This window comes from Solanum stenotomum, chromosome 6 (assembly GCF_019186545.1).
Source record: "Solanum stenotomum isolate F172 chromosome 6, ASM1918654v1, whole genome shotgun sequence".
Lineage (NCBI taxonomy): Eukaryota > Viridiplantae > Streptophyta > Magnoliopsida > Solanales > Solanaceae > Solanum > Solanum stenotomum.
Genome location: NC_064287.1, coordinates 45,773,619 through 45,787,265, shown reverse-complemented (window position 1 = coordinate 45,787,265; position 13,647 = coordinate 45,773,619). Strand labels below are relative to the sequence as shown.

Genomic DNA, 13,647 nt, shown 5'->3' with positions numbered 1-13,647 from the left:
CCCCCCCCCCCCCCCCCCCACACCTTTATCCACTTAAATACCAGAGTTTTGTTTGTGTCAAGGTTTGAACCCATAGTGTGTGCCTAACCTACACATCACGCATTGGGGTCTTACCATTATACCAAAGCCCGGGGGCAGTAAAAATATACAATTTTCTTTTTCAAGCAAATCAATCACTGTCTCAGTAGAAACATCTTGCCAAGGAAAAGCACAGAGTTGTCAAGCCAGGAGGCGAGCTGACTGGCCACCAAAATGTGAAACGTATTAAATACTTTAAAGTTCTCTACAAGGTCCTTCATGTTCAATTCGCAAATACTTTCAATTGTGTAATGACTTCTAAAGATCTTTCTAGCCTTCTAGGTGCCATCACAGAAATTTGTGACTAAAAGCTTACAACTTCCATCACCAGAAGTGCATGACCCACTAATGCTCTCTTTTCTAACCTTAACTTCCTAGTTTTCAAACGGGGTTGGATAAAGACAAACCAGTAATTTATAGAAAGTTAAGCATATTATTATAAAATAATAGAAGAGAACAACAAGAAAGCAAACAAGTGAACCACAAAACACCCAGATCAATACCAATGTTACATAAAGGAAATGATGATGGCTTTTGACCAATTTATTCGAACTTAAAAAGATCACTAGTGTAATGGGGCCAGATAAAAGTGTGATTAGATGATTTTTTTTCTCATTTTGTTCAGTTACAACAACATATCCGGTGTAATCCACAAATGGAATTTAGGGATGGTGGTGTGCATGCAGGCTTACCCCTACCTACCTTGTGAAGGTAGAGAGGTTGTTTCTGATAGACCCTCGGCTCAAAGTAAAACATTTTATTCAGTCACACATTATAAAAAGATGCATAGCAGTGCATGTTGGGGGATACAGAAGTGCAAGTCGGGGAACAGTGCAGATACCTGCCCACTACTGACTTCAGCTTCTCCAACAACTAGAATATAGTTATATTGTGCCATTTGAGCCTCTCGTACCTGCATATACATTAACATCCATAAACAAGCATTTCTTTCTAGCAGGCCAAGAAAAATTTTGGATTTGAGATTTAACTTGTATTGCTTGAGAGAAATTTTTCAGATCTTCAAGCATATATAGCTTCAAAGCTGAAAGCATCACGTTGATCCAATCCCAATCATGCATGCTTTCAGCAGTTCAAAGTACAGGATCCGATATACAGAAAATTTCCACATTTAACTGTTACTCTCTGAATGTAATGTCGCCACTTTTTTTTTATTTTTCAGTCCACTAGTAAACTTTTCTGGTAGCCTTTCTGAAACCAGATGTAGCTTTAAAAAATCAGGAGGATAGAAGTCTTTGCCAATCCTTAATATGCCACCAGTCCAGTCACAAAAGTAGGTAACCATTATTGACTTTAGTTGATACATCAAAACAAGGACTTAAAAAACATAATGTCTGTTATTGGAAGGATCTGTCTTTTATGCCAAGTAAATCTCCAAATAAACTTAGCTTATGTCACACCCCGTAGTCCATGGATGTAGGTAGATCCACTCTAAAGAAGAGGAATTGATAAAATTAACCATCATTGAATTTGACAAAAATCTGAAGGGTAGTATGACTATTTATCAGTTACAAATTATAAGATAATATTACCAGTTTCAAAAAAAAAAAGTTACAAATTATAAGATCAAGTTGACCATCCTAATGATTTCAACAGTGCAAAGCACAGACTTGTGAACAAGACCAACGTCATAAACTTGCCAGGTTTTGTGGACTAGCTATCACAATAGTGCCTTTATTTCCTTCTTATAGAGTAAACTCTCTCAACAAACAGGGAAAATCATTGTTACTTAGTCTTTAGGCCTAAATACCGCTGAGAACTAACAATAAGTTCATACAAAAATTGCTAAAACACTAACCATTTTCTGGATTGCAGAATTAAAGATAAGTTCATATAAAAAATTGCTAAATGACCTTGAACTAGTGCGGACCAGACATGCATTCTACCCGATAAACTACATTACACTAACCTTTTTCTGGATTGTAGAATTAACGATAAGTTCATACAAAAATTGCTAAATGACCTTGAACTAATGCGAACCAGACATCCATTCTACCTGATAAACTACATTACACTAACCTTTTTCTGGATTGTCCTGTCACTGGTATCAACATCAACATAATAACCAGCATCATGTATCCGCTCCCGGAGCTGAATAAAAGACAAACAAAAGGTTGATGCAATTTCATAATGGATGAACTACAGAGGAAACAATAATTCGTGAAAATGCTATTCGTTAGATGAAGTACGTTAACGTAACTACCTCAAATGCATACGACAGAGATTTGTCGGAAACAGGGCAGACCATCGCTTGACGTGGACTAAGCCAGAAAGGCCATTTCCCCTTGAAATGCTCCAAGAGAATAGCGAACATGCGCTCAACTGATCCAAGTATAGCTCTATGTATCATAACTGGTCTCTCCCTCTTACTTTCATCTTCTGCTGAGTATGATAGGTTGAATCGTTGAGGAAGTTGGAAATCAAGCTGAAAAGGAAAGCATTCAGATGATATTTCCAACTTGGTGTAAAAGCCCTTGCTAAGAGAGCATGCAGGTAAATGAAATTTCAAAGGTAAGTGATCTTTTTCCTGGAAATGAACCAAGGAAAATAAGACCAATCTCTAACCTGCAATGTTGCACATTGGAATTTCCTTTTCATTGCATCAGAAACAGTGATATCAATTTTTGGACCGTAAAATGCTCCATCTCCTTCGTTGATCTGATTGAATGGGATTCTTTTAGTATAAGGGAATATTAAAGCAATCACAAAAAGAAACAGACAAAAAAAATGACACAACAGGGTGACTACCTCATTTTTCATACATAAGACAGAAAAATTGTGCCCCCCCNCCCCCCCCCCCCCCCCCACAAACCCTGCGCTTTTTCTGTTGTATAACCCAAAAAAACTATTCCTTATGTCTCATTTTATTAGACACTATTTGATTGCGCAAGGAGTTTCGATATTACTTTATATAGTAAAAGAGTAAATATAAGAAAATAAGAATTCCTAGAACTAGTGAAACTCTGTAAACAAATCTATAGTAGATGGGATCAGTATTAAGTGGGCCGACATATGAATTCGAATGGAATGAATACAAAAGAAGCACAAAAATAGGTGTAGAATCACAACAAATGTGGCCTAAAAGTCTTTTTTTTAATGAAGTAAGAAATTTCATTGATGGCATAAAAAAGATGCAGAATAATACAAAAGTTAGGAAGATAACAAAATTTTGTTAGCTCAATCACAAAAAAGACTAAACTAGTACCAGGGACAAAACTCATTATCTCAACTTTTTACAATCCAAAAAATATTGATAACAAACCTCCCACGGCTTCCCGAACTCGTTCAATGCTTCTGCAAGAGCAGCTTCAGCCTTCTCCCAACTTTCCAAGTCTCCAAGATATTTTTCAGGCCTCTGCAAGTCAGAAATATGAGTGGGTATACACAGAGACAAATGAACGCCCCATATGTGTAAAATATGGAAACATTCATAAAATGCATCTTACATCAATAACATCACATAAGCAACAGCCCAATATCAGATAAATGGAAAATACAATTGCACTTGCACTTCACTTTGCAGACAAGTACATAACAGTCGAGAATGTTAGATAGGTGCAACTATCGCACTTATCTCTAATGATTATTATAACAATGAATGAATCTAGGAGATATATTTAGCAGAAATCGCTTATAATGAATTTGATCAATGATTCAAAAGACAGAAGTCGTACCGTTGATAACTTCAGGTCAAAAGTGAAACCAAATATCTTATACACATAGCTAATAAAATCTAAGACACCCTTGACTTCTTCCTTAATCTGCATTGTGAAGAATATAGGTCAAGCTAGTATTCTGATAACGCAGATTTACTGCATATATTAATCTTAACCAACCTGTGACTCCCTGCAGAAGATGTGGGCATCATCCTGCAAAGTAATAGGGAAAAATCAAAGGTTGTCTTGCAACAGAGTCGGTAATAAGGTTTTCATAGGAATAGATTCTTCAGGAAGACACATGGCAAATTTCATGTATGAAAAGAACAATTATTGCTCCTTCAGAAAACACTTACTTGATCTTCTATAAAAGATAAAGGAAATAAAAAGACGTGACAATACCTGCTGGAATCTCCTGACACGCGTTAAGCCAGTGAGTGCACCACTGGCCTCATTCCTGTGTAGAACTCCAAAGTCAGCCAGACGAAGTGGTAGCTCTGCATTGTTGAACTGTTGGTTAACCATTAAGGTGTTGTTTGCAGTTGTAACGACATCAACGAGAAAGACAACAAATAGTCACTATCTGAATTATGGTGCAAAAGCTATAGGATGTTACTAATGGGTAATAATGAGAACCAATGGAGCTTTATGAAAGAAGAATATTAGAAGTGAGTATGTTGTACGTTTAAACAGCCATCCTTTAAGATGAACAAAATTTCCATGAAATTTCACCCCTAAAGGTGCACTGAGATTCTTTGAAATTTGATAAGCTGACTTAGCATGAGTATCAGGCAAGCTAACAGTGCTTTGCAGTTACTATTAGCATCAACACTTCACATGGTCAAGCATCCTCTACATTAGCATGATAACATCAGATTAGGCATGCCTTAGTTTCAATAAGCTGCAGGCCAGAACAATTGTAAACCAAAACCATACAAGCAAAGCAAGAACGGTGAAAGGTAACTCCTGGAAAAGCTCACCCCTGTAAGAACGAACTCTGTGATCAAATATCAAGCAATGACCTGGGCAATTCATTGGCTTCAGCCCAAATTCTTGTTTTTCAATCTGCAGCATGAAGAAGCAAGAAACGTTACACAAACTATGGCTAGAAAAATCTGATCATCCAGAGGCAGCACATCTTATAAGACAACAAACTACAACTATGGCCAGAACCTAACCAATTTTAATGTAAACAATCCTCCAACATAAAGGAAGGGTTTAAAAAAAGCACAAATCTGGATTATTTGTCTGAACTAAGTATCAAAAAAAAAAAAAAAATCTCAAACAAGCGAAGATTTTTTTCTACTGTACAGCCTGCGATTTTCTATCCTAATCCTTTTCATCAGTTATCCAAAGTAAATAGCCGGCAAGTAAATTTATTAGCACTGTAAGACTATGTTGTTCGGACTCTCCAAAATTGTTGCCGCACCCGTGTGGGATTTTCCAAAATGCACTATTTTTAGAGTATCCGACACGCACCAGTCGACATATTTGAAGAGTCCGAGCAACAAATCTTTAAGATATATGGAGACATACATGTCTCGTCAATTATCAATTCAAGATTTGTAAGCACATTAACAGAACTACTAAAGTTTGTATGGAACACTTAATGTAAAGGAATTGGAATTAATAGATAGATATTTGTAGTTAATTTATTATCCTTTTTTACCCTTATTTTAGGAAAATATTCTTTTTTTTTCTAATTATACTATTACTCACTGATGTTTGCTGAATTTAAACAAATAATCCTAGTCTCCTAGATAAATCTATAACTCTTTTCAAGCCCTTTATAGATAAATTTGATTTCAAAATCTTATGAGCATGTGACATGCCATAGACCATCAACTAAACAGGGACTAATATAATGCCTATTAAGACATAACTGATCAAGAGGAAACTTCAAAAAAACTACTCTCTCCGTCCATCTTTACTTGTCCATTATACTATTTTGGGATGTCCAACAATACTTGTTCAGTTTGAAAAACCAAGAGATAATTTGTCATTGTGTTTATTTTACCCTTGCTATTTAATATTATTCACTTTTCAATATTTAGATGACTTACAATTAATAGGGGTGATGTAGTAAAATTACCCCTCTATTTATTATTTCTTATGAAGTGTGTCATGTCAAACATGGACAAGTAAAGATGGACAGAGGAGTATGTAATATAACAATCTTTGGCTACCCAAAAACACTTCCTCAATTCTAATTTATATAGTACTTTTCCATTTTGAAATGTTCCAAAATGTTTTAAACCATTTGTGACTTTCACAACTTTCAAAAACTTAAATCCATTAGACTATTCACATTTTGACTGTCACGCAATGATTTCTCTTTTTTCGACCACTAGTAAATTTTGCTTCCAATTTAAATAATACTCTTTCCATTTTGAAATGTTCAATAATATGTCATACCATTTGTAGCTTTCACAACTTTCAAGAAATTCATTAGACTATTCACATTTTAACCTTCACGCAATATTTTCCCTCTTTCTAACTACTTCAATATTCTTTTCCTTTATCACCAACATATTATATAAGTCAACTTAGAGTCCATACCGAGTCAAAACACCATCATATATAATGGAAAACTGTCACACAAAATGTAGTGAATAGAGTAAAAACAGATTGAAGTTAAGCAGAAAGTGTTCCACAGTTCCACTACTCCTTTTCAACAATTGAATACTTTCTGCAGTTTACAATACTCCATACTTGCTATACTAGAAATTTGAAGAAATTGGAATCAGTCAACAGAACTAACAAGATGTTTCAGCTTATTCAGAACAAATTAAATCTTCCTGAAATATAAGCTTTAGTGTAAAAACCACAGAAAACTAAAGTTTTGTCACCGCATATTTCACAACCAAGTATAATAACTATCTGCTTGGATTTTGTACCTTACCATATGTCTTGAGCCTGTAATAATTCATCTTTCAGTAAATCGTTCACCAAATTGGACCAGTGATTACAAATTCATTTCTTGGGAAATTATTTGAAGTGTTGTGCATAGTGGAAACATTTCTCTGTCTTATTATAGCACCCACCTTGGTCCATCATAATTCATATGCAGAAAAAACATCAAGAGTTTTTCCTGTGTTTATTCATATGACTTTGAGTTCAAATTCCAGAGGTAGGATCCATTCTCTAAAATCTTTTTACCCAAAAAAACAAGGATGCCGATTATTCCTCTGGTAAGACCTTTAGAAGATTAGATTCCTCCATCTACTTACTCAGAACCCAATTTTAGAGATAATCATAATTATACCTCACTCATTTGTATAAATATGGGTTGTACCCCTCTAACCAACATATTACTCCCTACTTCAAGTATCTATATTCAGAAATTAGAGGTTTTAAAAAGAGTGGAAAACACATTGAGATGCACCATAATACCAAAGTAGCTAGTAGTGTACAAAAATTTACCTCAAACACAAACATGTTCTCCTTGTAATTTGCAGCATGACCAGAAGTCTCCCACAATTGCATGTTGTACATATTTGGACTCCAAACCTGCATAACTCACGTATCATACAAGCACTCATAAACAGAACGACACATAACTCTATGCATTGAGGTTCAACAGTGCCCTTTGCCCCAGTTCCTACATTGACGAGAGGGGGAAAGGAAAAAGGAGAAAACGAGGAGGCAACAAATAGGCCAAGAGGAGAAAAGAAAATATCTTAGTCGTATGAACCATTGATGCAAAGAATATTGCATGGATACAGGAGCGAGCATGTCAAGACACAATTTTTATTTTTCTGAATTTATTATTTAAGGTCACGTGAGTCCTCCAATTACAAGTGCCCCTTTATCAAGCAATGAGTATCTGATTTTCAGACACCAATATGCCTAATCCCTGACAAGAAATATTGTAGCCAGTGTAATTAAGAAGTTCGAAAAAAAATTAGTAATGTTCAACACATCACCAAAATTTCTACATTCACCATCTTTGGAGCTCAATGATGGTAGAAAACACAAAATTGAACTCAAAGAACAACCATGATTCAGACTAGAAGTAGAAGAAGCAAAGAACCTGGTTCAATGAAGAAAAGAACATCTTCCACCTTTATGGCACCCCTAATTCGCTTTGTTGTTTCCCGAATTTACAATGTCCTCAAGTTATGATTTTTTTCCCTCAATCTTTTCTTTGTTCTAAGAGTTGATCTTTTTCCACCCTCTATTATATTCTAATTCCTACTACACTTCTTTCCAATATAGAGGTTATTCGGTGCTATTAGGATATTCTTAAAGAAAAATCATGTGAATTTTATTTTATTTTCAGAATTTTGCAGTTACTGATACTTTTTGCAACTTCCATTCAGGCCTGTATTACAACCTTCATCTATAATAGTGTTTCATTCAACGTGTACCCCTTTCTTTAAAACTAGTGTATATGTGCAAAGGTTTGTTGCCAACATTACCCACATGTCTGCATCCTTGCTACATTGGTCTAATCTAAGGATGTATTGTAAGTGAATAACTTAGGAACCACATGAGGATCTCTTCGTTAGTCAGAAGGAATTCAGTCCACTAACAATTAGGAGGGAACTATCCCTCTCAAATCAAATCAAGAAATAAATGCAATTTTAAAAAAGGAAACGGTTTCTGCAAATGTCAAGAGTGAACTCAGCCAGCCAATTGTCCGTGCAGTCCGAAACTAAACTCCCATTGTTCATGTCTGCATTTCAAACAATCCTTGCAGCCAATATACTTAAGCACAAGTAAATTACCTCCTCATAGCCTCTCTTCCAATACTGACTCTTTATGAATTCCAGCAGTTTGTTGCAAATTCGAGCACCATGTGGAAGAAAGAAGCAACTTCCAGGGCTGAAACACATAAATCTCATTTAAATATGATGAAATATTTCACTGATATTGGTAACTACAAGAAATTTCAAGGTTTACCTTAATGGGTGAAAAAAGAAAAGCTCCTGCTTCTTAGTCAGCTCTCTGTGATCGTATTTCTTTGCTTCCGCCAGCATATCTAGGTATTCCTATAATAAAGATTGTTTCATTAAAAACTCCTCACAGGAAGCAGTTCTGTTACCCTTTTCTCTTCACTCACGACAGCACTAACACTCGACATCTTTTGCTTTTACTGATAGATCAAATATGTGTTCACTAATTCATCAATCTAGAAATCAAATAACTTACAATATTATGTGAACTACTCTTGATCTCAGATCAAGACTACTCAACTCTCTATGAAAAAAATTCTATGCTCACCAAAGTATGGATGAAATAAAATGGATTTCTTTAAATTCATTAGATTGTTCTAAAATATTCACCTATTACTCTCGTTTCATATAATCCAAAGAAAAAGACATAATGCACTTGTTTTCCATGCTTAAAAGGACTTAAACACAAACAAGAAAAAGCATCAGAAAAGGGCAAAAACCTTGGTAAACAAAAAAGACAACAAATTCTGAAGAGTTGAGGAAAAACATAACAATTACGAGTCACAACAGGTGACATCTGATGCATTTGGTGGATTTCACACTGCAACATTGGGCACTTTAAAAATGAGCAAACCAATTGTCAAATATTATCACTCAAAAACAATTTTGAGAGCCAAAATGTGTCACGCTTAATTCCTCTTTTTTCTCCATCTATTTTCATTTCCTTTTTTCTTTTTCAAAAGGGAAGAAGATATGGAAGTATATGAAAATCAAGTGGTCTGCAGTTCCATAAAAAGTTTTTCAAAGTCACCTTCAACTGTTTCTGATCTGGAAAAGATATTCCATAAACTCTTTGCAAGCTTTCACGGTCCTTATCTCCTCTCCAATATGCTGATGAAGCCTAGAACATTAGATTGATCAGAAAAAATCAAATCAACACACATAAGCTCACTCTTTCTTTAATGAGAATATGCAGCACCTCACCTTTGTACAGGCTAGTGCTTTAACAAAAGATGTATTCGGTATATGGGGACCACGGCAAAGATCAACCAACGGTCCACATCTGTATACTGTGATTGTTTTATCTTCAGGTAAATCCTTAATGATTTCAACCTGATTAGAAGAAGGGAAAATAAATTAAGAAGTGAACTTCCTGAAAAATGTTGCACACAGGAAAAGCCTGGGAGGATAAAGGCTACAGATCGTAGCAATCCAACCTTAAACCTATTATCAGAGAACATATCAAGAGCTTGCTGCCGTGAAACTTCAATGCGTTCAAAAGGTTGTTTCTCCTGATAAACAAGGGAAAGTTAGTTGCCTGTTGAATATAATGCAGGAAAATCAAACAAAATACTGTACCAACTGGAAGAGTGGCTCCTTAGCAATTGCTTCGAAGCAGAAAGGAGAAGATAAACTGTTGAGGTGCTCACTAGGTGATGATAAAGATCTCTAACAGCTCCTATCACTCTTATATCACTTATATCCTACATTTTGCTACAACATTATCATTGCATCCTTGATTAGGCATGTATGAAGGATCATAGAAGAAAGAAGATCCCACTAAGGTGGGGGTACATTCAAGACCAATCCAAATAATTGACCATGTATAGCTGTGTCCACTATCCACCAAATGTATAGATAGTGGTCTTGCTTTGGTTAATAGGCAAACTCCAATGACTATCATAACTAGGAGGGTGTTTGGATTGACTTAAAAGTTGATCAAACCTACTTTTAAGTCAGTTTTTGAATTTTGGAAGTGTTTGGCAAGTATAAAAATAACTTAAAATAAGCAAAAAATGACTTTAAATAAGTTGGGAAATGTTTAGCAAGATTAAAAATAACTTAAAATAAGTTTAAAATTACTTAAAATAAGTTAAAAACCAAAAGTAGGACTCCTCCTACTTTTTATTTTTTGACTTAAAAGTCCTTTAAGTTTGACTTTTTATTTTTAACTTAAAAGCCATTTTTTAAGGCCATCCAAATGGGCTCCAAAGAGATTCTCTTAATTCAGCAATTAGGAAAGCCTGTTCTTACATGAATTTTTCATTTGAAAAGCGACAGGACAAGATGAGATCCCGCTGGAGTTTTGGAAGAGCACGGATAGACTAGGTTTGGAGTGGTTGACTAGCTTGTTCAATGTCATTTTTAAGACGGCTAAGATGCCCGAGGAATGGAAGTGGAGTACAATGGTTCTGTTGTACAAGAATAAGGGTGAAATACAAAATTGCAACAACTAGAAGGGTATAAAGTTGTTAAGCCACACTATGAAAGTTAGGGAGAGAGTGGAGGAGATGAGAGTGAGAAGCAGTGTGCCTATTTTCGAGAATCAGTTTGGATTCATGCCAAGGTGATTGCCCACAAAAGCCATCCATCTTGTGAGGAGACTGATGGAAAAATATCAGGAAAGGAAGAGGGATTTACATATGGTGTTCATTGACCTTGAGCGACATCCTTTTTTTGGCAAGAAATCTTATACATGTTAGGGAAAGTGAGTCTCAGAGTATTGTTTCCGCACCACCTATGATCCCAAAACTCACCCTACTCCCCTCACGAGCATAAATCATTTGAATCTCTTGAATGTATTTTCCTTTTTACCAACTTCCTAACCATACAACAAGAAAACTTCAACTTTTTACAAGAGGAACGTGATACTCAACCAAAAAAAATTCAATTCCTTTTTAAGACAACCAAAAAGAGACTCCAAAAGTAAAAAAGAGAAAAAAACACTAGTGAAAGATAAAATCAAAGTGGCAACAAGCATTTGCACTTTATGTTAATCAGATCGAAGGCAATTCTGACAGGTAAAGGAGTAATACCGAAACAGCTTTTGTTGCCTCCTCCTTAATCCGTTTAAAATGATCTTCATTTAATCCCAGATCGCCATAAAAGGCATCATAATAGAACCCCTGCAATGGAAGTTTAGACATGTCATAACAGGTTGGAAGTAATACGAACTGACGACAGAATAAGCTATAATGACATAGAGCCCTGCCACCAAACTGTGGTCCAGGAGGAGGGAGGGAGTGAAACACTGTTAATCTAATTTTGTTTCATTCAGGGAATATTGGTTCCTTAGAAGTTGGTCCATCAGAAAATTTCAAGCTCAAATGATAGTACTGAAGTTAAAGCTTCATGGGCTTTTTCCTTCTGATGGCTCTTTCATCCGGAAAATCAACATATGTTGTGGCTGCAGTGAAGGCAACAACAAAAGGCGGGATACAGAATTGTCCCAAGGTTCTGACCAGGATATCAACTATCAAATAAAGTGGTCAGGCAATAAATAGCAACTAAAGTTAATTATTTTTGTGAAACTACTTCAGTGTATCATTAGCTAGCTAGCTGGATGTTTTCACTTTAATCGATTCCCAAGGAAGAAATTAATTACTTTGCCGAGCCAAAAGCCATGTAAGGAGAATAAAAAATTCATGCCACGATTTAGACCGCAGAACCAATTATTCAACCAATCAACTACGTCGCTAGGCCATTGACTATATTTATCCTCCATATTCATCCCGTTATTCAGGCTCATTTCAGTCCCCAATACTAAATAATTTGTCTCGCATTTCAGAATATGTCCAAGCTCTCAAAAGAAACTTGAATATTTAATATATACCTCTCCTCTTGTTGTACATGGTCCAATGCACAATTTGCATCCAAATGTCCTTTCCAACGACTAAAAAAACCACAAAAAGAACATAAACAAAAGTAAAAATGAGCATAGAAAATATTTCAGCAATAATAATTTCTGAAAATCACAACATGATGAAAAAAGAACCACAATGCAGTAGACAAAAGCTTGAAACCTCTCCAAGAATGTGAGCACTCGAGTGCCAAAATGTGTCACGGCCCTCATCACTTTCAAATTTAAAGATCTCTAGCTTACAATCGCCTTCCAACGGCCTCGACATATCCCAAAGTACCCCGTTCACCTTCGCAATCAATGCATTTGCAGCCAAGCTCTTTGATATCTCCTTTGCTATATCCAATGGTGTGGTATTCCATTTCTTTCCCTCCTTAATTGTCCCATCCACTAACTCAATCCTAATTATATAGCATCATAACCCACATTCAAAATTTTAACTTAGAAGAAAATACATTAGTTAGACCCCAAAAAATGACTTCTTTCTATATTGAGTAACAATTTAACTTCAAACTTACCAACTTTAGCTTATTTTAGACTACAAAATTCAAAAGGTCTTTCTTTTATTCTTAAAATTCATGTTCAATCAAACACATTCACATAAATTGGGAGCATCAAATTGATTGTTCCTTTTGTCAAAAAGAAATGTAACTCAAAGTACTAATTTGCAGTGTAAATTCATACATCGTCCCCAATTTCTACAAGATGTTTGATAAATACGCAATAAAAGCAGTTAAAACGACTCTACTGATAATGTCATTCTTCTTCATTTTTAATCATTTTAAAACAATTTAAGTAAGAAATAGAGTTTACTTGATAGGATCAGGGGAGAGCGCAAGTCGTTGAAGGCGTTGCTGATTCTGGAGAGATTCGAAGAGTGCGATACGTTTAGGAATAACATTCTGTAGATAAGTTTCGTCTTTGGGGATTGCTGCACTGGAATTAGCTTCGGAACTTTTCGCAGCCTTTCCCATTGGTGGCGGAGATGAGAAGCAGCGGCGGAAGAGAGAAAAGTGTTTGCACGGCGGCGGAGGACGGCGGATGGATTGAGTGAAGAGGCGCCAACAGAGTGGTGAAGCCAGGAGCATATAGACTGAAAGTTGAAGAAGGGGTTAGGGGAATTTGTTTCAGGGTTTTTAATAGTAAAATGTTCTTAACGACGCCGTTTAAGCGTTTCTAGTAATACAAATTTGTTTGTAACTTTTCAGTTTTGTAATTGAAAAACCGTCAATTATCGTGAAATTTTAAATACTATTAAATTTTCAAGATGAATTTTTATGATAATATCCTAAATTTGACCTGTGAAATGTGATATTTCATAATAATGATTATCTTTTAATTATAATGACTAAAGAAT

The 13,647-nt window shown here is 35.5% G+C and overlaps 1 protein-coding gene across 1 annotated transcript; it reads right to left on the bottom strand.

Moving 5' to 3' along the window:
• Positions 1 to 835: 835 nt before the first annotated feature.
• LOC125867006 (threonine--tRNA ligase, mitochondrial 1-like) lies at positions 836 to 13,405 on the bottom strand. The gene is made up of 19 exons (XM_049547417.1): positions 13,104 to 13,405; positions 12,454 to 12,691; positions 12,264 to 12,323; positions 11,467 to 11,556; positions 9,868 to 9,942; positions 9,635 to 9,763; positions 9,462 to 9,551; positions 8,658 to 8,746; positions 8,483 to 8,579; positions 7,176 to 7,262; positions 4,733 to 4,817; positions 4,155 to 4,249; positions 3,933 to 3,965; positions 3,771 to 3,857; positions 3,359 to 3,451; positions 2,662 to 2,754; positions 2,300 to 2,521; positions 2,116 to 2,187; positions 836 to 991 (listed from the first exon to the last, which is right to left on the bottom strand). Exons 1-19 carry the CDS (start codon positions 13,376 to 13,378, stop codon positions 851 to 853), a joined length of 2,151 nt encoding a protein of 716 aa, XP_049403374.1. The 5' UTR covers positions 13,379 to 13,405; the 3' UTR covers positions 836 to 850.
• Positions 13,406 to 13,647: the final 242 nt, after the last annotated feature.